The sequence below is a fragment of the Apodemus sylvaticus genome, chromosome 6, assembly GCF_947179515.1.
Source record: "Apodemus sylvaticus chromosome 6, mApoSyl1.1, whole genome shotgun sequence".
NCBI lineage: Eukaryota > Metazoa > Chordata > Mammalia > Rodentia > Muridae > Apodemus > Apodemus sylvaticus.
Window position 1 is genome coordinate 133,138,378 of NC_067477.1, and position 25,093 is coordinate 133,163,470.

Consider the following 25,093-nt stretch of genomic DNA (forward strand, 5'->3'; position numbering starts at 1 on the left):
ATGGCACCACACCCTCCTGCCCTTTACATGACCTGGGATGGGAGCCCAGGTGATTGATTGTGTGGCCAGTGCTTCCTCTCTCAGTCACCATGTGCAACATCCTCCTTTGTGATGCAAATATTCTATGTGGAGTACATTGGCCTTCGTCCTCCCGCCCATCTTCCTCCTGCGCCTCCCCCCCTGCTCCCTTTGTCCCCAGATAGTTCTAGTTCCACTTCATATATACGTATATGATTTACATGACTATATTTACTCTTAAATACGTGACTGTATTTGCTCTTTAGTTTATGAGGAATAGCTATTGAAATTCCATTTATAGATAATTATATAAAGTCTCATTAAAGTAAATACTAGCTAAGCTTTTATATAATCATTTAAAAATGTTCATAGACAAAAAAAATAATTTTTCACATGATACATAAGTTTGATTGGATTTTATTAGTGTTGCTAGGTTGACTTTGTGAGCGGGAGGCCCAGCAGAGGGCACCACAAGCATGATTCTGTTTCAAAGCACAGTGTAAAGCCAGGATTAACTGTAAGCTTTCATTGTATAAACACTTAAGGACATGTTTGTATACTTCCATTGATTCATTTCTAATATATTCAATATATTTGCTTATCATTAAGATAAAAAGCTTTTATTATCTTTGAATTTATTTTGTTTTTGCTTGAAATGCTGAAATGTCAGTTTTTCTATTTTAAGTAAAGTTCTGATCTCCCAACCCTCATGGGGCTTGAAGAGATGTGTAGGAGTGTCGGTTCCTATAGAACTGGCACAGTAGTCTGTAAAGGGAGGTACAGTGAGGAGAGAGGTGCCTAATGGTAGACATGGTGAGCACAGTCACGTAGGTCCTTCAGCTTACTATTACTTAATAACAGAGAAATAATTAAAACACTCCAGGCTCATCAAATTCTGCCGATGTGCTCAGTCAATGCACTCCTCATGCAATGGAGCCATCCATCTTAAATGTAAAAATGAAGTAATGGTTAGACTCATTTACGATTTGAGAGATTTCCAGAATTTCCAAAACAATATGGAAAAGTCCTCCCAATTTAGGGAAGTAATTGAAATATCTAATTACTTATTTCCTCTTATATTGGAAAAGAAAATATTCTTATACTGGCTTTTGTTATTTATATTTTGTTTGTAAACCTTAAAATGGATTACGACCTTGAGATGTATTTTACTACTTGACTTCTTTTCAATGATATGAGAAGAAATTAAGATAGATTTTCATGGGCTGGATATGGGATGGCTTAGTCCTAGTGTTTGCCGACATTTTACCAATACCAAGGTTTGACTCGTAGTTCCAGAAAGAAACAAGCGTGTCGTGCAGAACTAATCATTTCTGCACACTGACTTACTGCTTTAGGACCCGACATTTTGCTTTGTGGAAAGCTAGCTGCTTTAAAACCAAGCTTCCCACAGATAGGCTTACCTGTTTGTCCTCACTTCTCGAGAACATCCTTCCTAAGATGCCCGAGCTGCTCTGCAGGGAGAATGTATGTACTACTGCCCCTTGGTGCCTAGAAGAGGTGCCATTGCCCGGGCTAGGGAAAGGTGACAGTCAGCAGGCGTCATCTCCAGTGAGGGTCACTTCCGCTGACACCTGGTTAGCGGAGTCCCATGTGTGTATGACAGCGCTGCTGCGTGGATCTCCCTGGTTAGCAGCGGGTGTGTGTGTGTGTGTGTGTGTGTGTGTGTGTGTGTGTGTGACAGCTCTGCAGTGGATCTCCTGCTTTTGTTCTCCCTGGGGGAAGAATCCCTTTTCTGCTAGGCCCCTTGACTTCTGCTCAGAGAAGCTCATCATGCTGTTTCTCTAAAGTTGTCTCTTTCTTCTTCTGAAATGATTTATTTATTTATTTGGACACAGGGTGTTTCTTTGTAGTTCCAGCTGTCCTGGAAGTCACCAGGTAGAACATACTGGCCTTGATTCTCGGAGGGTCTCCTGCTTCTGCCTCCTGACTTCTGGGACTAAAGGCCTATACCACCATGTATGGCCCCAAATTGTTTTTGAAGATGTGATTCTTCTCATCTTAGTTGATAACAAATTTGGATGTCAAAGCAACTATAACAGTTATTTGGTTTACAATATCCCCTATGTGCTTGGGAATATAATAGTTTCCCTTACATGTTTTTGAAGTGTACTATGTTTTCATAGCCTGAACAGATACATCAATATTTCTCATATAATTTATTGCATATACACAGAACATATATACCACATAGGTAATATATAAAATTTAATAATACTGCACTAACTAGGAATATAGAAATAATGAAAATTCAGAAACAATTCTATAAATGTAGACATGTAAATGTATATATATATATATAATATATTATTATATCTCTGTTATTTCTAATGTATATAAGCCAGTAGTTGTTATATATCATTGCAATATTTTAGTGTCAGTTAGAAGTTTTGACTAATGTTGTAGCTTCATCTTGGAGACTACATTAGTAAAACCCCTCCTGCTGTTCTTTCAAGTTTTCACCTCTTCTGCCTGGGCTCTCATAGGACCCTGTGATTTGTAGATGTCTCATGACTTCCTGAACGTGTTTGAACCTCTTCTCCCATCCTTCGCCTGTGACAGTGGCAATCTTCCCCGCATGAATTGTTGGACACAGCTGAGCTTTTAATGCACACAGCTCTAGCCTCTCCCCGGTTCTCTCTGCTTGTGTACTGCAGGATTGCTTTAGGATGTGAACTGGTATCTTTTAGACTAGCAATCAAGTGTTACTAGAGGAAAGATTCTTATTAAAATTTATATATATATTTTTCACCTACCTTAGAGAAACTAAAGGGAAAATTATGGAAATACAGTCTAAATTTTTAGTTTTCCTGTTACATTATTATACTGTTATATAGAGTATTTACTATTTGCAGAATTCCAAAGCTTCAGAATATGAGGCTTAATTAAAAAATGTTTTCTTATTCAAATAAAGGTATGTTTTATATAGTTATAAATGTTTATATACAAGAAATCTATAGAGATCAATGCTACATATATAATATATAAATGCATTGTATGCCTATAACACATTACAAAGCACACATGTGTAATGTACATTGTATTGGCACATTGTCGTGTGTCGGGCTGATCCTCTGCTTCAGACCCAAACCCCTTGTCCGGGGTGGGCCGGATCCCTTATTCCGTGGCGACCAAGGGAAGAGAAGAGCAAGGCAGTGTGCCCTCGAGAGGAGCTAGAAGGTGAGCTGTTTCCAACAGAGGCTGCTGTGTATCCCAGCAGATAAGCTGCTTACGGTGGAAACCGGAAGCCACAAGGTCAGCACAGGAAGCTCATCAATGGGAAATAGAAAGCTGGGTCAGAAACTCTAGCTGACCCCTTGCCCTGCCTTCCCAGGCAGTTTCTGCTGGGCGGGTGATAATGCCTGAACTGAATGTCTGCGCTCTGTGTGTGCTGCTGTATTCTCTTCTGCTTGCTATCCATTCAGAGCTGAGGGCGCAGCCATCGTGATCGCGCTCCATATGAACAGTATGTAAACACAGACATAATTCCTGTTGTGAATTACATAGCAGTATATATGTTTACATGTATTTCTTGTGACCGGTATCCACCCATACTTTGTATTTCTGTGCAAATATACACATATATTTTAATAGTTTAATTTAGAAGTGAGAAAACTTGGGCTTTTAAGGGTCATTCACTGTTCTATTTTAAAGTAAGATTGATTTAGTTATTTGTTGTGTAATCCCCAGGGAGCCTTTGAACAAATACTCACTCTTCTGAAACACTAGCTACTTTGTATTGTGATAAACACAGCAGATGCTAAGACTATGATTTTAACTACTGCATTTTTGATTAATGGTGGTGTATGCTTCATTCTCTAACCTTTTTCTTTTTTGACTTTGATACAAAGTTTCTCTATGTATCCCCAACTGTCCTGGAACTCACTCTGTAGACCAGGCTGGCCTTGAACTCAGAAATCCTCTTGCCCAAGCCGGGCAGTGGTGATGCATGACTTTAATCCCAGCACTTGGGAGGTAGAGGCAGGCGGATTTCTGAGTTTGAGGCCAGCCTGATCTACAAAGTGAGTTCCAGGACAGCCAGGGCTATACAGAGAAACCCTGTCTTGCTCTCATTCTTGAAATTTTCTAGTTTTCTGGTTATTAGAAAACCATACAAGGAAGGAAGTGTGTTTCCTTTCTAAAGATTTCCCATTGCTTGTTATGTGCAATGCACTGTTGAATTATATGTAACTAAGAGTAAGGCATTTGTGTATTAACACAGTATGTCTTTTTATAAAGAAGAGGCAGTTCTCCCAGACCTCAGCACCGGGGACTCATATGACCAAGGTAGAGTATCAGTGATGGGAAAGGATTGATTTTTCTTTTGAGAATACTTAATGAGGAGTTAAAAAATAACAAAACCTTTATTTTATAGCAACATAAGTTTAAGTCGGATAAGATGCTTAATTGGAAACTGACATTCCTGTATACTGCAGATGAATACTTTTGTTGTATCGAGACAGGGATGCTCTCTAAATGTAATCTAAATCCATGGGATTTCAAGATTATAAATAGGTTGACTAGCAGTTTAGGACACTTCGTTCAAAAGGCGTCATCAAGAAGCTGGAATGTAAGTGATGCACAGGAGGTTGATACTTGTGAAGTGTATGCTGACAGAAGTGTGGTCTCTGGAGAGAGCTTTCAGATCAGCAGTGGAAAGGCCAGCTCCAGGCCTGCAAGCAACAGTGCACTGTTACAGAGCCAGTCTGGCAGCTTCTTTGACAGTTTTAAGTGTTTAGTTTCTGATTATTCCCTTTCTGAAAAACAGTGCAACTATTATATTAAGCAATTAGTAAAGGGATACACTGTAGCGCAGTGAGTATAGACATTTAATGTAGGAGCCTTGTTAATTATGGTTCCTCCACACAGTGGGCTACTGTATAGTTACTACACTCAATGAAACATCCTGAGTTAAAAGAGACATGGCTCAGTGGTTAAGAGCACTGAGTGCTCTTCCAGAGGTCCTGAGTTCAATTCCCAGCACCTATGTCAGCTTACAACTGTCTTTAACTATAGTCCCATGGGATCTGACGCCCTCTTTTGATGTGCAGATGTACATGCAGACAAAATGCCCATATTCATAAATAAGTAGATAAGAAAAAGTACAATAAATGTGGTCAATTTACTTACATGTGTGTGTGTGTGTGTGAGAGAGAGAGAGAGAGAGACAGACAGACAGAGAAAGAGACAAACAGAGAGAGGGAGACAGACAGGGAGACAGACAGGGAGAAAAGACCGGCAGAGAAGGACAGAAGACAATTTTGGATGCCATCCACATCCTTAGGAAAACCTCTACCTCTTTTGAAGCTGTCTCTCACTGGCTAAGAGCTCACCAGTGAGGCTACTGGCAGCCCTTCCGTCCCTCCTTTCCAGTGCTAAGATCACGTTTGTCCCACTCCACCTGGTCTTTTAACACGGGTTCTGTAATCAAACCCGTGCTCAGGAGGCATCTCCCAGGTCCAGATGTACTTCTGTGAAGTCCGCACACCTACAGCGAGTGCATCTAAGTAACTATGATGGTGACAGCTGTGGTCCGTGATCAGTGCTTTGTTGGGATTATGAGGAATTTGCATTTTCTTCATTATGCTTTCCAGAACTGTTTGAATTTTTATGATATATATTACTTTTACAGCTAGGAAGAAAAGAACATTGCTTTCATTTTAAAAACGTATTCTTTAACTTCCAAGTGAAGTATTTATCTTTGAAAGCTGTGATAAAAATCTCAAATTGTTTAGGATAAGGAGGCAACGCATTTTACCAGGCAAAAAGCAGATAATGCTTTGTTTTCTCTGAGAGGCTCACGGTATGTCAGATGTCAGTATCTTTCAATATATTTTCAAGAACTCAAAAATCAAAGCAACAATCTTACATTAGGGCGGGGAGTACAAAGGGTTAAAGTCACAGGGTAATTAGTTTTAGGCAAACTTTCTAAGTTCTTTTGGAAACTGAAGTCATAGGATTCTCTGTGCTCTGGTGTTTAGGATGCATGGCCAGGCAGTGGCTGGGAGATGGGAGGCTGCAGCAGGGCCTGCTGGGGCCCGGCATAGGCTTCGCTCCAGGGCTCAGGGAACAGGCTTTTCTTTTGGCTCAATGCTGGGCAAGCGTGGCCCAAGCCACACAGAACCCTTCACATTTGATGTCAGGGTTCACCAGGCAAGGGACGTTTAGAAGAAACCACTTTTTAAATGAACTTTTTACATTTTCATTTGAAATGCCAGGGAGTTGGAAGAAGCATTTAGATGTTTCTTTATAACATTTTTTCCCCTCTTTCTATTTGAAACTTGGAGTTAGAGCATTTGTCTTTGAAAATAGAAGGCAGGGGTCTGGAGAAATGGCTCAGTGGTTAAGAACATTGACTGCTCTTCCAGAGGTCGTGAGTTCAATTCCCAGCAACCACATGGTGGCTCACAATCATCTGTAATGGGATCTGACACCCTCTTCTGGTGTGTCTGAAAACAGCTACAGTGTACTTATATAAATAAAATAAATAAATAAATCTTTTTAAAATAAAATAAGAAAATAGAAGTCAGTGTTCTACGACTAAATGAAGGTTGCTCCTTCCTAGACCCTTGTGTTCTGGTCAGTGAGACAGTATTGAAAGGTATCCTGTCTACTCCGAGGATCTAGAGGGATAGTTCTTACCATATGCTACTAGGATATACTGGCCGTCCCACTCTCCCAGCAAATGCAGAGTAGTATTCCTTCTGCCCTCTCTTCTAACTAGCTTCCATTTCTTTCCCCACTCCTTACAGTGTTTATCAGCTGTGTTGTCAGTACCTTCTTAGGAGGTGGGCAGTGGATGGGCAGAGTAAGACCTGTAGCTTACAGGCTTGGCGAGCGACCACCCAGGAACTTAGAGCCCTTCTCCTGCATTTCTCCAAGGGTTCATCTCCCTACCATGGTGAGAAGTGGGTTTTAAAGTTCACGATGAGAACAGAAAACTGCAGTGCTAACTTGAGGGACAGAAAATAACTTCAACATAGGGAAAAGAATGTGAGCGGTGGATTGTCTCAGAGGATGCTGAGGAAAGGTCACTGGAAAATGGGCTCTCTGGGGTTTCTGAGAGGTAGCTGACATTCTAATGGAGTAGGGATTTGGGGAGTGAGGTCAGTAAGGAGAGACTGTGCGTTTTCCTTTAATAGTGTTAAAGTAAATGTCCACTTTTTCTTCCTTTCTCTTTCTTGAAGTGCTGCTTTTTGCAATAATTACACAGTAGTGATTGTGACTTGAGTTCTGACGTAGGCTTTCCTCCAAGGCATGCCTCAAGTTTATGGCCATAGTGATAGTTTAAAATTGCGTACATAACACCACACAGAGAGCAACTAAAAGAATATTCATGTCTTCAGCAATGTCGTTCCGGTCTCGGGCAGCCTTTCCGTTGCTGTAGATGTGTGGGCATTTGTGTGGCCTGGGTATATTGTACCATGTTATGAATTCTTGATGTGAACAAAGTGTTAATGGTTGACTGCACTGACGGATACATGTGCCTTGCCTTCCTCCCTCCACTCTCGTCACTCAACCTTTAATCTGAATATTTGAGCTGAGTCCTGGGGAGGTGGGAAGGAATGAAGATTCACATCATGCTGTCCACGTGCCTGAGTCTGAGAATGTGGACAGGTTGTGTATATCGTAGACGTCTGCACTCTCACCCCGCTCGCTGGAGCATACTGGAGCAGTTGGAGTGTCCCAGTAGGCAGTGGCCACATGGTGTGTCTGAAGCCTTTGTTCCTCTAGGATGTCAAAGGCCAGGCTTTCCTGTCATTGCCATTGGAATCTCTGACAGTTGATATAACTTAATCTTTGACTGAAAGGTGTGGTGGAATTCAGAATTAAGAACAAAAGTATTTTGCTTAATCTTGGACTGTGTCATTTTTATTTGAATATTTTATTTAGAACGTAGTGGGGGTTGGTGGATTGTTACTACACACAACTAAGAAAAGCGAAATCGTTATGAAAACTACAAGTTCTCTTCTCTGGCTCCTTTAAAAGGAGATTGGAATGAGGTGAAGTGTGTAGCGAGGAGGCAGGCCTTAAGTCCTATTACCCATTTTTGAGCTTTCTGTTTTCTCTTTCTACAGATTTGTAATTTGCAATTTAGCATTCAACTATGTGCCATATATTTAGCTTAGTTCTTATTTTTCTCTAAAATGAAAATTCAGTGTCACTGATTGCAGGGGATTTGTGCACCGTGTGTAAAACCTGTGGCTTTGCCTCAGAGGCTGTCCTTTCAGTGAGAACATTGTCAAGTGACACAAAGGTGGCACAGTTCTCCTTTGGCCCGCCCATCTCCTGCCATTGCATGTTGCTATTGGTCCTGGACCTGCTAAATATAAGCTGACCATGCAGGAAAACCCTAGATGACTCCAGCTCAGTCATTTCACTACCTCTCCCTCCATTTTCTCTCATAAAACATGGAGCAAACCTGCCAAGGGATGCTGTGGCCCGGAGGGTGGGAGCCTGGGGTGGACCGTCTGGAGTGCGAAGACAGATAAAGCCAGTCAGGTTCTTTAATGAAGAAGGCTGACTATACAACCTTGGTAATCTGTCATTGTCATAGTTGTGCCCAGCATCATATATATATATATATATATATATATATATATATATATATATATACATATATATATATATATATATATATATATATATATACATATATATATAAAACAGTGCCTCATTATAAAACAGGGCCCACTTTGGATGGTTCATTTTCTGTGTGTATCCAGAAGCCAAGGTTAGAAATATTGGAAGGTTATATGTATCATTTACAGCTAGGCTTGTATTTTTATTTTGCCATGGTACCTTGAAGAGGACCTGGCTGAAGGGATATTCAGTATGCGTTAATTTGTTTGAATCTTTAGTTGCATGTAAATAAATCCATTTTTTTTTGTTTTTTTGTTTTGTTTTGTTTTTTAAGACAGGGTTTCTCTGTATAGCCCTGACTGTCCTGGAACTCACTCTGTAGACCAGGCTGGCCTCGAACTCAGAAATCCACCTGTCTCTGCCTCTCAAGTGCTAGGATCAAAGGCGTGCACCACCACTGTCTGGCAATAAATCTTTTTAAAAAATATTTATTTATTTTATGTATGTGAGCATACATACCATCACTGTCTTCAGACACACCAGAAGAGGGTATCAGATCCCATTACAGATAGTTGTGAGCCACCATGTGGTTCCTGGGAAATGAACTCAGGACCTTTGGAAAAGTAGTCAGTGTTCTTAACCACTGAGCCATCTCTCCAGCCCTGTAAATTCTTTTTTAAATTTGATTTATTGTTCTATATAGTAGCTAAGTTTAGGTCTAAATTTTATAGAAAATATAGGCCCCTAAATGAATAGAAACTGAATTTGGAACATATATTTTGTATAAGTAATGCAGTAATTAAAAACAATAGCTGAGATGTTAAAGTAGAAAGAATTCATATGCTGTTGTAGGTTTTCAGTTTCTTGTACAGAGTGCATATAATTTAGTGATCAAGTTCTAAGCTTAAGCATAGAATTTGCATTATTTGGAGAGACCACATTCTTTCTTTTACTCTTTCTCTGACCGGTAGTCATTTGAGTTTGCAACGATCATTGTTTCCTATAGATTTGAAAGCCTTTAAGACACATTTATTTTGTTTATTTTTCAGGTTATTTTTCTCCCTAAGAGTAGTAAACTTTCATTAGTCATTTTGTTTACTGAAGTCAAGGAAATAAAATACTTGTAAATAAGTTTTGGTGATATCTTTTTTAGTTAGGTATGTTAATAACCTTTGGAAAATATTGTCTATATATTATCTGAAATTATCAAGATCTATCAACAAATATTTATATTATTTTATTTAACAAATATAAGCTAATATTACAAATATTTTATGACATCCAAGTATTTTAAAGAAAACATTTTTTTAAAATATGCTGGATTGAGTTAAACTTGTGAACCATAATTTTAAAATAAAATTGAAAATTAATATAGAGCTACAGAAGAGCAACAAAAGAAAATTTAAGCATTGGTGAGTATGTGTGTGCATGTTTGCATTTTTGTGAATATGTATATAAACATTTCATATATAATCCATCAGATAGTTAACTCAGTTTCATTTGCTGTTTCTTATCTTACTTATAGATTGGAAAAGGAAGCGCAGATGTTTGTTAAGTCCTCTCATTGCTGTCCTGCATTTCAGTGCTCACATGATCTCTCCACTTTGACTGAGCTGCTGCTGCAAAGGAATAACACATTCTTTCTACATCTGTTGAAGAAACTTCTGTATTAAATCTGGATCAGTCTCAGTGTTTGATGCATCCAGGTACTTGGATGATTTCTGTGAATTATGTTTAAATCTGACCAGCAAACAGCTTTAAAAAAAACATGTAAAATAACCACATTGCTTCACCACTGAAGAGCCACTCAGCTAATACTGGCCAGAGTGCTTCAACGTATCTCACGGCAGAAGAACTTCAGTAGCATGCATGCAATATCCTAGGGCATGATTTTATTTGCACATTTGAAGGCCTAATACATTTTCAGTTAAAATATCTCCAGGTAGAGCATCTGTTTCACGGACCAAAGGTTTTTCCTGAAGCCTCCGACCTCTGTCTGTAGGCCTGTTACAAACCTTGAATATCTTGATTCTTCTACTGTCCTCTGAGGATTCATTGCTTCTCTTTTTTGCATTGGGTATCAATCATAAATTATTCCCTTAGGTTAACTTGCCATCTTGTACAATTATAAATTTCAGTAGCTTCATACAAATGTAAGGGGAAGTAATTTTCTTGAGGCTTGGCGATATGCCGGTAATTTATTTATTTTTTGAGGTTTGGTGACAAACGATGGTTGGATAGAAAGTGATCAAATTTCAAATGACTTTCTCCTCAGAACTGCACAGCAATGCACTGAACTTTCTAGAAATTGATAAGCTGAATGCTATTTTAATTCCTTCTCTCCACACCCACTTTAAAAAAAATGAAATGTGTTTTTCTCCTGTGGGTCCTGTGTGATAGAATCTGTCATGGTTCTATTTCAGACCCTATGTTGACTGTTTAGTGGACACTGACTTTACACATGATGCTTTTAGCTCTGAGAAATGTTTTTAAGGATTTCTTTGGTGCTTTTCTCTTCTGTTTTCATCACTGTTGCCATCGTAACTTTTACTTTTAAACAGCATACTCAGGAAAGGTCATTTTTCAATTATCTTCTGATTTATAACCATTCTACTATGTGTTTACTCTTGGATACTTGCACAACTTTTTTTTATCTTCCAACTCTTAGGTTAATATTTTTCATTTTTATGTTTATGCCTTCTAAAGTGTGACTGACTCTTTTGGGTATTGTTTTTCCAGTGTCCCCAACCCTTAGCGTTACTTTCATTATTTCCTGGTTGCATGTCTGTTTAGACATCCCCTGCAAGTTACTTTACATTTTTTCTTTGGCTTCTGCCTTTCTTATTGAAGCTTTTTAAAATGGTCATCTTCAGTTGTATGAAACCAGAAACTACAGTGATACTCCAACTGTTGACAGTAGGTTTCTGTGTAGGGGCATCTGGTTGGGCTATTCCTGAGGAAGCCCCCGATGTCTGTGTGCTTGTGTGTTCCTCTTGAGCTGGTTTAGCTTTCTAGATGTTAATATGTAGAAATTTCATGTTCACCATCTTTATCGCATATAGATACACATATTCCAGTCTCATATAATTATCTAATAATTTAATGTAGCACCCATCTTGATACTTTGGTTGGATATAAAATGATTGCAGTGCAAATGGTTTTCTTTTCAGAACTGCGCTGTACTTTCTAGAACATGGTAAGCTGAATGTTATTTTAATTCTCTCCAATTCTCTTTCTCCCCCACCTCTCTTTTAAATGAAACCTGTTAATTCTCCTATGGTACCTTGTAGAATCTTCTCCCCAGTGTTCTAAAATTCTGGCCTGGTTCTATTTTTAAACTGTGTTGGCTGTTTAGTGGATATTTTATATTTACTTTTAAGTAGACTACATAGTCTTCTTGTTAAATCTGTATTAGAAAAAATATTTCCAGTTTTAAGGTATTAACCAAGCTTTCTACAGGCTTTAGAGATTGTTTGCTTCTAAATTCTGTAGCTCTCAAGGTTCAATTTAAGTGTCATTTACCTACTTTATGAGGCCTTTATGGACTCCGCTGAGTAGAAGCCCACGTTCTGTGTCTGCCTGTTTTCCTCAAATTTGAAATTCACTGACATGGGGGCTGGTCAGACGGGCCAGTGAGTCTGGGCACTCATGACCTAATTTCAGTCTCTGGAATCCACATGACAGGAGACAACCAACTCTAGCAAGTCAACCTCTGACCTCCCCACATACACCTCAATATTCATGTATGTGTGCATATACAGAGACATACCTTCAAAATAAATAAATGTAGAAAATTGAAGTTCATCAAAATATATTGTATTATAATTGTGTGTAAATCAGTCAGATCATATGAGTCTTACAGTCTTGTTTGTGTATGTATACAAAATTGCTTAGCATATAGAGAATACTCAGTAAGTATTATGGGTTATTGAAATTAATATCCAAAAAGGAAAAATATTTAAATAATTATATTATATGGATTTTTACTCAATATTTGCTAAAAGGCCAGGAAGTGATAGGCCATGATTCTTTAACACATCTCTAACATGTTCATATATGATAGTTTACTTTGTAATTCCTTTAAATAGCCTTTGTCTCTAGTGAATTCGAAGCTTCATTTCATGGTGTTCCTTTTCTAGGAACAAAAACACATTTGTATCATCTCACATGTATGTGTATATTACACACATTTTATGTGTATATTACACACATTTTATGTGTATATTACACACATTCTGTACTCTTTAAGTGGCAGTTTACTCATATTTAAAAAGAAATAATTGTCATTTTTCTTACATCTTGGCGATATTTTCCCTCCAAATATCTTTCACTGGCAGAGCACTAAGTGGCTATTCATCTAGGTTTTGATCAGTGCAATGTATTTTAAGCCACTGGTTCTAAAATACATTCAAATGGCGTGCCCTATTCCTCATGAATTGCTTTCTTTGCTTAAATTTCCCACTCAGACCACCAGCAATCCCTTAAGTACTTCTCCTACCTGCTAATGCTAGCTTTTAAAATCTACTTAATGTTCCTGCTTTCTTCCCTTTGTGCCTCTGTCACTTAATATACCTCTGTGCTCTCCCGACATTGTTCCTTCTCAAGGTCTTTATGCTTTTAGGAGGATTTTTTTCGTGTCTTTTTTTTCTACTGTCTTGGATGCGTTGATTCTGTTTCTCCACTGCAAAGAGCTTAGTGGAAGCTGGAAGGGAGTACTATGGGTGACTTTAGAAAGGCTTTCTGTGAAATACTAAGAGCATCAAAATGAAGGTAGTTACTATATAACTCATGTTCCAAAGGCCTTTGATAAAGTTTTAAAGGCATTAATAAGGAGAACTAAAATGAGATTTGTTTAAATTTCCTAAATAGGAGGAAAAGGGGAGTCTTGAAGATTGGCAGCTGTTAGACTGAATGATAAGTAAATTAGGGTTCATTAGTTCCTATCCTGGTTATTTTTGTATATCCTAAAATATTTTTCCAAATACAAGGCTTAGAAGATCTCACTATCATTTCCATCCCTCTAACCTGGCAGGCCCATTCTTTGGTGTCTGTCCTCCAGCGTGTAACACACACGGATGGTAATTGTAGGATTACTGGGATTCTCCTCCAGCGTGTAACACACACGGATGGTAATTGTAGGGTTACTGGGATTCGTGAGGAGAATAACTGGCGACATTCTCACTGCTCTCCTTCCATCACAGGTGGGAATAAACTATGGTATATCTAGATCAGCGGATTATTAAGTAGCAATTAAAAGCATGAATTGAGTTTATGTTATATTCTGGAGAGTCACATAAGATATTATTGTTAGATGAATTGAGTAATGTAATGTAATTTTATAAAAAGGAACTGTAAATATAGAAAGATCTGTGAATATATATATATATATCAAATTATTTGAGTAATTTTTAAAAAGTGACTCCTGAAAAGATGGGGTAGAAGAAAAGTTACATTCTCATTCTCAAATTATTACTTTTTGCATTGTTTGATCTTTCAAATGTGTGTTGCTTTGGGGAAAATGTAATAAAGATCTTTCAAATGTAAAAATAAAATATTTACAAAGCAAGTGTCAGTTCATCTGTGATAATTAAAAACTCTTCACTAAAGATTTTAAGCAAAGCAGATGTGCATGGTGACCCAAGCGATAAATTCAATCATGGTTTTTCTTCAGAATGAAAAGTGGATGAATTCATGCTCTGGAAACTGACTGTTCCTAAACGGGAGTAGAAATTACTCACTGGGGATGAGAAAAAGTCATTTGGCTTTCTATTAATCATCACCATTGCAAAAAGAATCTTCTGATAACAGCTGAGAGCAGCACTCACCTGTGAGGTAGATATAAATATTTAGGAGGCCGTCTGAAGCTTGTCCACTTAGTAAAAACCAGCGGTTGAGAACGCTCGGGCCTGCGAGCTCCCTGCCGCGTGGTCTTGACCAGGTGTACAGTATCAGGCGTGAATCCTCTCCTGTGCAACTCGTGAATCCAGTCAGAAAGGGGTTGATTACTGTATTAGTCAGGGTTTTCTAAAGGAACAACTGGTTGTGTGTGTGTCTGAGTGTGTGTGTGTGTGTGTGTCTGAGTGTGATTTGCTAGACTGACTTACAACTTGTTGTGTGGTCAGCATAATCCAATCATGGCTGTCTCACAATGGAAAGACCAAGAGTCTAAGTTCAGTCTACAAGGCTGGGTGTCTTAGCAGTCCCAATATGGTGCTAGAGCCCTAGAGGGTTCCAGGTGAGCTGCTGATCTTTAGTCTGTGTTAGAATCCCAAAGAAGTAGGTTCTCACACAGGTGAAGGAACACCTCAGTAACAGGATAAACTTGCTGGTGAGAGGGAAGGCAAACCAGCAAAAAGCAAGTGCTTCCTTCTTCCACGTCTTTCTTTTTATGTGGGCTGCCACCAGAAGATGTGGCCAAGACTTGGGGTGGGCTTTCCACCTCTAATAATCTGATTAGGAAAATCCCTCACAGGTTTAGTTGATTCCAGATGTAATCAAGTTGACCACCAAGGTCAGCTGCTCACAGGTACCCTGTATGAGTCATTGCATGGTCCCGCATCCTGCCAGGCAGGTCATTATTGTAGCCTGCAGCTGGGTACGGCTGTTGACGATGTCCCGTGCCCATGAGCCTGTGTAGCACCTTCCCAGGTCAGTCGACATGGAGGAACCTGCTACCTCAGTTCTAGTCTGATTTCCCTATGTGGTGCAACCAAAAAGTATATGAAAATTCTTAAGTTGGGACACACTTCAATAGTTACCTGTTTCATGGTAGATTTGAGAGGCAGAATCCAATTTTAAGTAAACGTATATTTAATACATGTTTATTACATATACTTTTTTTTTTTAACAAAGACTAACTTAAAGGTTTTCATTTAAGTGCTGATACTTCTTCCTCACAGATGAGGAAAACCTACACTCACAGCGTAAGATAGATTGTGCTCCATTCTCCTCCTCCGGCTTTGAGACCAAGTGTTTGATTGGCAGTAGGGGTGAGGGTGGGCGGGTATAAGTGGCATATCCACGGTGAACTGGTGGTGCTGGGAATCCAGCTGAAGGCCCCTGACAGGCTAAGCACGTGCTGTACAGCTGCACCCTGACTTGCTCACTTGCTTTCCCTTCTTTATTGGAACAAGATCTAGGCTCAACTATGGGCAGACACTGAGAAGAGGAGGTGGGTGCCTTCGGGGTTTAGCTTCCTGCTTTGTCTTAGGGAATTTGGTTATATTTCAGTAAATGAATGAGTTCATTGGGGATGAGGGGAGTTATGTGTTTCAGTGTCAACCAAGGAAGTGACGTTTATAGAAAGGGGAAGGTGTAAATAAACCCTGTAATGTTGGATTGGAAATGAAGATATCAATATGCTACTTTAGATAGACAGCTAGTTAGACAGGATGGTAATGGAATATTTTCTAGATCTGTCTTGGTCTCTTTGGAGGTGAACACTACTATTGGATATTGGATTCTTCTTTTTTTTCCTTCATTAATTTTTTTCATTTTGCATCCCAAAATCTGACCCCTCTCCTCCCCTTCCCAAGCCCTCCCCCATTCTACTCTCCATCTCTGAGAAGGGGAGCCCCCCCCTTGGGTATCACCTCACCCTGCCACATCAAGTCTGCGTAGGAGTAGGTACATCTCTCTGACTGAGGCAAGGGGACTTAGAGGAACAGGATCCACAGACAGGCAACAGATTCAGGGACAGCCCCTGTTCCCGTTGTTGGGGGACCTGGATATTAAATTCTAAATATTATTTTCTAGTTAAAAAAAAAAGAACCAAAACTCTTTGAAGCAATAGCTAACTCTGGGACTAGGCATGATATGGCCTAAAGTAAGGAATGTACCTAAAGTGATGAATATATACCTGAAAGACTGTCTTGAAGATGTTACTGTTGACTAAATTCAACTTGTTGAGAAAATGAATGTCAAAATAAATAATGTAAAAATTGTAAACTTTTGGGTAAAATAGACTCTGCAAGTGGGTGTGTGTGTGTGTATAGCATAAAATTTTGTATCATAGACTGTCATTTAATTACTCTACATAATAGAGCCTCAGCACTAGTGATATTTTGGACAGGATGGTTTTAGGCTAAGTGGGGCTTGAGGTTATGGAGCCTGTACACTGTAGCAATGTTCCTGCCTGCTGCATACCCAACACCAGTAGCATGTCTCTCCCTCCCTCCATTTCCCACTTCACTTCCATTTGTGAGCCCTGAAGATGTCGTCAGACATTGCCAGACATCCTTTGGGAGAGGAATGGATACAGAACTGCCTGTACTGCCGTTGAGAACCACTGGTCTAGAAGGAATAATAATTTTAGAAAAGTGTATTTACTTACAGCTAATTGAGGAATGAACTATCAATAATACTAAAACGATAGGGAAAGTTTTTATGAGAAACAGGGTACTAATTTCAAAGTAGCCACAAAATACCAATTAACAACTCACTACTTGATGCAATGTACCTTTAAAAAAAACATTTATTTTATGTATGTGAGTGCTCCATCTGCATATATGCCTCAAGCCAGAAGAGGGCATCGGATCCCATTACAGATGTGAACCATTATGTGGTTGCTGGGAATTAAACGCAGGACCTCTGCAAAAGGAGTTATCTCTTCAGCCCCAAATGCAATGTACTTAGGATTAACTTCACAAGAGGAAAACACAGCAGATAGCACCTTACAAAGTAGTTCAAATTAGTTCACCTTTCTGTAGATGCTGTCCTGGGACCAGGGCAATGCTTTTGTGATATCCCTGCCCCAAAGCATAAATCACAAGGAAGGTCAGGCTGGGTGTAGTAACTGACCTATTCTTCAGATATATTATAATCTTGGAAGGCAGGGAAAAGAATAAAGAACTCTCCCAGGGGGCTGGAGAGATGGCTCAGCAGTTAAGAGCACTGACTGCTCTTCCATAGGTCCTCAGTTCAAGTCCCAGCAACCATTGTTTATATAAAAAGACAATAAAAATCATTGTTCATTTTCATATTTTTATAATTAAAGCATAGTTGTGTAGAAATCTTTTTTAAAACTCTGTTTTCTAAGTACATGTACATGGCTGACTCAGGATGTTTAATTTGCTGTTTCTTTCTTTTTTTTTTTTTTTTTTTTTAGTTCTTCAGATGTCTTTTGATGACATTTATTCCTTGTAGTTACTTTCTTCTTTAATACCTGTTTTGTTTTGTTTTGTTTTTCCCTTAAAAGAAACGTAGAGCAGTAGGCTTCTCTGTGCTGCACTTAAAACACTGTCTAAAATGGCTCCTGCTGCCCAGCACAGATTTGACTCCATTAGAGTGCCTGTATCTGTTAACCCCTTGTTTCACAGAACCAATTTGGACACTGAGATGGGTAAAAAGGCAGCTTCTATAGTTTGTGGAAATTAATATGTAATGAGTAAAGGAGAGAAACATAATCATTGTTGTGTAAGAATAGAGAGGGAGAAGGAAGAGAGAAGGTGAGACATGGAATTACATAATATAACCTAAAATAGCTCACAGATTGCTTGGATGTGCCTGAAGACTTGGACTACAGATAGCTTCTCCAGTTCTTCTGTAGCCCAGCCATTGAATTATTACTGAATGAATTGGGACCTAGCTCAATCTTCTTTTGGTGCCAGCTGGCTTTACTTTAAGGCTGTAAATAATTTTAAATCCCTTTAAGCAGTAGAAGGGAAACATGCTCAGAACAAGTTGAGGGATGAGATGGGTAATGTTGAGCTACTCTGACCCAGAGTCACCATCCCTTCCTATCCGAAGTGAGACGTGGTTTTTTTTCCCCTGCAAATCAGTTCTTAGTCACCCCAAATTATTTTGACATTTTAGCAATTTCTTGATCACTGAAAATTGAGACTTAAAAAAAGCTTCAAAATTGCTATTTATCTGACCCAGAGCATATAATTGTCTTTTAAGTAGGTGTGTGACATCTTAAAGGTGGAGTTACATAAGCAAGGTCAGGGGAATACTACAACCATTGAACAGTTAAAAAAAAAAAAAACCCAACCACTTTGTCCTGTGGAAAACTCACCTTTTTGTCTTACTGCCATTGTAAGAGGGTTCTTAAAAGCTAGTATTCTATCTAAGGCTTTATAAAAAAGCGATATAAAGGTACTTTTATGCCATTGTGAGACATGTGAGGTCCTAAGATTGAGAATTAAAATCAATCCTGAAGTTCCAAGTCTGTTCACAGGTATACTTAGATGTCTGTCACTTCATTTAAGTGGAATATTCTGATTTATTCAAAGCAATGTATTAGTTATACAGTCTTTAATGTGTTAAAAGACTAGTGCAAAAGGTTGGAGAAATAAATTTATGGATATAAAGGGGACTGGGGAGCCAAGGGAGATCGCTGGTGAGTTGCGGTAACCACAGGATTTAAGAGAGCTTTAAAAGTGTGTCCCTGTGTGGTGCCACTTGCCTGGACTCTCAGGGCTTGGAGGGAGGGAGGGAGGAAGGGAAGGAGGGAGGGGTATTGCATGCAAGGTGGTCCTAGGTCGGATATGAGCTCCAGTTGAGCCTTGTCTGAAAAGCCACACAACTGCAGACAAACCCCATGCAGGGACCTCAGTAAAGGTGCTTGCAGGCAAGCTTTACTTCCTAAGTTCAGTTCCAGAGTCCGCGAGTCCGCGTGGTGGGAGGAGAGAACCAGCTCCACAAACTTCTCCCTGGCTTTCTTAGGAGTGCTATGGCAAGCACATGGGTACACACACGTACACACACACACACACACACACACACACCTGTGTGTATATACACACACACACACACTCCAACTGCAAACCAAAAAAAACCCCCAAAAAAACAAAAAAACCCCAAAACTTTAAATTCAAACTTTAAGGGCTAGTGATTTTTAGCTCGTTTCCAGAAAATGAAACTTACTTTTTTAAATAAAATGTTTACACTTTTGTAGTTTGAATGAGAAATGTCTCCCTATTTGAACACTTGGCTCCTAGCTGGCTGGAGGTCAGAAGGGCGCCCTTCTGGAGGGAGGGAAGCCTGGAGCCAGCTTTGAGGTCAGATAGCCTCATCTTTGACTGCTTTACTCTCTTGGCTTTGTGCTTGTGGCTGAAGACATGTTTTAGCTCCCCACTCCTGGAACCAGCACGCCTTGCTGTCATGCCTCCTGCCGTGATGGACCTCCAACCCTCTGGGGTCATGGTGTTCACTTTTAGCAACGGAAAAGTAACTATACTGTGTATGATATTAATCCTTAAAAGAATTTATTTTGTTTTTAGCTATGTGTCTGTCTGTCTGTCTCTGTGCGGACGTGTGTGTGTACATGCAGGTACCCATAGAGGCCAAAGAGGGCATAGGGTCCCCTGGGACTGTGCGTGCTGGGAACTGAGCTACCCGAGTGTGCTCTTAGCCACTGAGCTATCCCTTCAGCTCCTTATAATATTAAACTTAAAAAAAATTAGCAATTCTAAAATAGCAAACATTTGGCTGAGATTTTCCTATTGGAGTCATTCAACTTACTAATAGAAATCTCATTTTTGAATACATGACCTTGATTATTAAATCTCAGAGATTAACTGTTACTCTCAGTAATTAGTTTCTAAAGGCATGAATTGTATTGCTTAATTTTATAAAATATTTCTTTTATTTGAGAAAATAGAATTTGAGATGTGAAGAGAGTACTTTGTGCGTAATACTCCTGGGCACACGTATTGGCGTCTATGTACATCTGATAACTAGTTCATGTTTTATGAGGAAAAAAAAGAAATCAACCAAGTGTGCTTAAAACTCCCCCACCCCTTTTAAAGATTTATTTCTATTCTATGTATATGAACATTTACCTGCATGTGAGCATGTGGTCGGGCAGTATGTCTGAGACCAGAGGAGAGCATTAGTTCCCCTGGAACTGGAGTTCCAGATGCTTGTGGGCAGCCATGGGGGGCTGGGAATCGAACCTGGATCCTCTGCAAGAGCGGCAAGTGCTGCTGGCTGCTCAAGTATCTATTTAGCCTATAAACTTTTTATTTTAAATTTTCTTCTCTATATCCTCACGGTTAATTCTCTATAAAGAAGATTTTTTCTGTTGTTTTGTAAAACACCCAACTGTTTTTAATGGTAATTTATACTTACAAATGGATCTTCCCAGTCCTCTGTTAATTAATTTCCTCTCTCCAGATTATGATGTTAATACAGATTAGAGCATCGCACAAATAAATTAGTGGCTATACTTCCTTTGAGTCTTTTTCTTTGCCTTTTAAATTGGTAACTTTGTGTGACTTTTATGAATTTCTAATGTAAACAGAGGGAGCAAATTGTGTGTGTATGCATATGTATGAAATCTATAATGAAATCACAGTTTAGAGGAGGAATTATATGTTTAAAGTCTTCAATTCTGTGAAAACAATGATCCCACATTTCCTCAAGTGGCTGCCATAGAATGGAAATTGAAATCCCTGGGTGGGAAGTGTGCTAGAAACCATAGTATTCCTTTTCAAAGTAGTTTGCATCTCCTTATACACATATTCAGTGCTTCATTTCTAACCCCTACACATTGACTCATGCTGAGACTCATAATACTGTTTTATGTTTTAAATTCAAATATTGTTTTTAAAGGGAAATTGCTACTAGCGCTGGCTAAGCTTCACATAATAGCTTAGTAAATGGTTGTAGCTTTGATTCTTCTCCTGTCGGTCTAAATATGAACTAATATTATTCAAAAGTCTTTTCAAGACGTTGATAATTGTTTCAGTTAACCAAATGCTTTACCAAATAATATCAATCCATGAAGTATAGTAGGGTTTTAGTGCACTTATTATTTAGAATATAATAAGCATACATCTACAGAACTCAAGGCTAATGGATATCTTTTGAGTGCCCATGTGTTTGAAGAAAGAGGGACTTTACTGTCTTAACAGAACAATAATTTTAGCCTTTTGTCTCAACAGAACAGATTATAAATCACTGAAAAATTACACATGTAATTTATGATATAGTTTTAAAAAGTAATTTGTTTAGGGTTAATTTGATAAATGCTTTGTGTAAATAAGTGTAATTTCGATGAGTTTTGAAATTTTTACACCCTTGTGTATTTTACTAGAGCAGTCTATCTCCCTCAGAAGTTCCTCTGAGCTTTTTCCAAGTCAATCTCCAATTCTTTAATCAGCACTACAGATTTGGCTGGAATTTTCTAGTGTTTTATAAATAGAGGTTTTACCTGCACTGTTTCCTTTTTATGGAGTGGTCTGGAGACATTACCGTGATGTGTGCATCTGTTCCTTGTAAGTCCCCAGGGAGATCACTGCATGGATATACCCTCTGCCTATCTGCTTATGTGTCCGCAGACATCCATGTTCATTATGCGTTGTGTTGTTTTGAAGAAAATTGATAGAAAAGTGCTTGTCTCCTGTAGTGTGTGTGTGTGTGTATGTGTGTGTGTGTAATATGTGAATGGGTGTGTGATAATGTGTGTGTGCACATTTGTATATATGTGTGGGCAGTGGGATGGTGGTGTGTCGTGTGTGTGTGTGTGTGTGTGTGTGTGTGTGTGTGTGTGTGTGCGTGCGTGCGTGTGTAGGGTAGACACAACCTCAGGTGTGAGTTCTCACTCCCTACTTTGTTTGGGACAGCATTTCTTTTATTCACTGCTGCATGTGCACGGCTGATCTGTGAATTTCTGGGGATCCCCCTGTCTCTACCTCCTGATCCTCCTGCTTCACCACAGCATTGGGATTACATGGTGAATGCCTCTGCCTTGTTTTAAGTGTCAGTTTGGGAGTTAGGACTCAAGCTCCTGTGCTTGCTTGGCAAGCCTGGTCCCCACAGAGCTCCCTCCACAGCTCTCCTTACAGACTTACTTCCATCCATCATCTATTTATCTGTTGTGTGTGTGTGTCCCTAAAGGTGCAGATATGCAAGCATGTTACAGCATGTGTGTGTGTGTGTGTGTGTGTGTGTGTGTGAGTTGGAGGACAACTGTGAGACTCAGATCTCACTTTCCATCCTTGGGTACTGAGGATGGAACTCAGGTTATCAGGCTTGGTAGCAAGTGTCTTTATTCACTGAACCATCTTACTAGTCTCCTTGTAGACTTTTAAAATACATATATAAACATATAAACATAAAATTGAAAAGCAGAGTGAGTCATACCATGTATTTATTAGCCTGTGATCACGTTTTCTTTAGCATATTAAAAGATCTTGGCATATCAACCCATCATACTTCTTGTTCAACCTTTTAGTGGCTGCATAGTATTACGTTACCAACTCTTTCTTACTTAGATCCTTTTCCTTTTGATTGCTGTTTAACTTTTTTGACTTTCTGGTATTCTAAACCTTGTTGCAATTGTGCAATTAGTATTTGAACTAATTTTTTTTATGGCTGACATAGAACTTATCACAAATGGTGTCATTAAATGACATAAATGTATCATTATTATTCTCCAAGTCAGAAATCTGACACAGGTCACAAGGGTGTGAGATGAAGATGTATATAGATTAGTATCCATGTTGGAGCCCCGGGGAAGGATACTTTTTATGCTTAGTCAGCTTCCTGCTGTTCCCTCCGTTCATTGGCTCCTTACAACCTCCTCTATTTTCATAATGGAGAATCCGGAGGGCAGCACTGAAAATGTTGACTTCCGGGTCTGCTCACACAGCACCGAGATACAACAGGCCCAGCCCTGCATTTACATGTTTGCTAAGATCTAGATTTTTTTCAGAGATAAACAAAAAAAACGTTTAATGTAAAAATTGCAGTTATAAAATGATAATGCCATCTGAATCCAGAATTCCTTTCTAGAAATATGTAAATATAATTATTTTTTAATGACTCTAACTTCATTTTTTTTGGAAGGTGTTGTGTAAAAAATTAAAAGGTGATATTGCTACTCAAAGAGACAGTACAAAGAAAAGGAAACAATTGAAACGGATCAAGGATGCTAAAGATGAGTGAGCAATGATCCTGTTGTTTATAATTAAAGTTTTGTAGTTTAGTATTCATAACAGACTTATTGAATTCTTATTATTGAAGGTAAAAACACTTATTTTTCTTTGCTTTGAAGGCATTCTTATTTTCTTCCACTACCAAAACTAGATTCAACTTAAAACATGTGACTCCCAGTTCATAGAAAAATGGTAAGCATGCTCTTGAGATTTAAAGGTTTCTGTCTCTGACTTTTGATCATTTCTATTCCTTGTCAAGTTTTTGATTACAAAATGGCTGGGTGATGGTGGTGCACCCCTTTAATCCCAGCACTGAGTTCAAGGCTCGCCTGGTCTACAGAGTGAGTTCCAGGACAGCCAGGGATATACAGAGAAACCCTGTCTCGAAAAACCAACCAACCAACAACAACAACAACAACAACAAACCAAAATAATAGAAATGGATACCAATTTTAGTCAAAATAGAATGTATTGGGTACTAGAAGATTCCTGAATCTGTAGGGAAGAGGAGAGGTAGGATTAGGAAATGCACAGGACTTGGGGGTGGGGGGTGGGGCAGGGCGGTTCTGGAACCTCTGCCAAGGTCAGCCCCCTGCGGCTCTTGGACATGTTCTTACCCTGACCTTGGGATGCTTGCTCCTGTTTCTGTAGTCATTTGTCACTTCATTTTTGCTTTGGCTTCCTTCCTCAAGATTCAAGGTCCTCAGTCCTGGTGCTCATTTGTTAGAAGGTGCTAAGCTATCTATGTATTACTAGCCCTCAGAGTTTGATGCCGGTTGTGGGTGGGAGCACGGTGTCATTCAGTTTACTGTAGGAAGCTACCCTGCCATTCATCTCTTGGTTACCAGGGTTACGCATACTGGCTGTGGGAAAACAAGTGCTCTAAGTTGGTTGTTGGTCTGCAGCATATATTTTAACTGGTAGTCAGTATTTTACTCTCACAAAGTATCATTTCCCAGATGACACTATAATGGAGCCTTCAGTTCAGCTTCTATAAGAGGTCAACTCCTTTTAATTTGATGAAAGAATTCATAGCATCTGTCTATTTCCTGGCCTATCAATCTGTGGCTTTATTTTATTTCTTTCATGGTAAAGTGAATTCATTGTTTTCAGATTCAGTATGCAATGGTGTATCTTAATTAGGGTTTCTATTGCTGTGAGGAGACACCATGACCAAGGCAACTCTTACGAAGGAAAGCATTTAATTGGGGCTGAGTTACAGTTCCAGAGGTTCAGTCCATTATCATCAAGGTGGGAAGCGTGGCAGTGTGCAGGCAGACATGGTGCTGGGGAAGCTGAGAGTTCTACATCTTCTGAAGGCAAACAGGAGAAGACTGGCTTCCAGATAGCTAGGAGGAAGGTCTCAAAGCCCCCCCACCCCCCTCAACGACACACTTCCTCCAACAAGGCCACACCTCCTAACAGAGCCACTCCCTGGGCCATGCACATACTACCACACTGAGAAACCACCAGAGTGTGAGGATGTCCATTATACATTTAGTGCTTCTTTCCATCTTTACTCAGTATCCTTGACCTGCAGTGAGAATGCAAGTGCCATAAGTGATGTGTTTTAAGATTCTGGAAGAGGAATG

The 25,093-nt window shown here is 39.2% G+C and overlaps 1 protein-coding gene across 4 annotated transcripts in view; it reads left to right on the forward strand.

Annotated features, from left to right (window-relative positions):
• Nucleotides 1-25,093, forward strand: part of Camkmt (calmodulin-lysine N-methyltransferase) — a 382,235-nt gene that overhangs the window by 22,411 nt on the left and 334,731 nt on the right. The window contains exon 4 of one of the 4 annotated variants that reach the window (XM_052186508.1): nt 10,145-14,171. The exons of the other annotated variants lie outside the window; for them this stretch is intronic. Within the exon in view, the coding sequence (XP_052042468.1) occupies nt 10,145-10,227 (83 nt within the window). The 3' untranslated portion in view covers nt 10,228-14,171. Of the gene's footprint in view, nt 1-10,144; nt 14,172-25,093 lie in introns of those variants that run through there. 4 annotated transcript variants of the gene reach the window in all.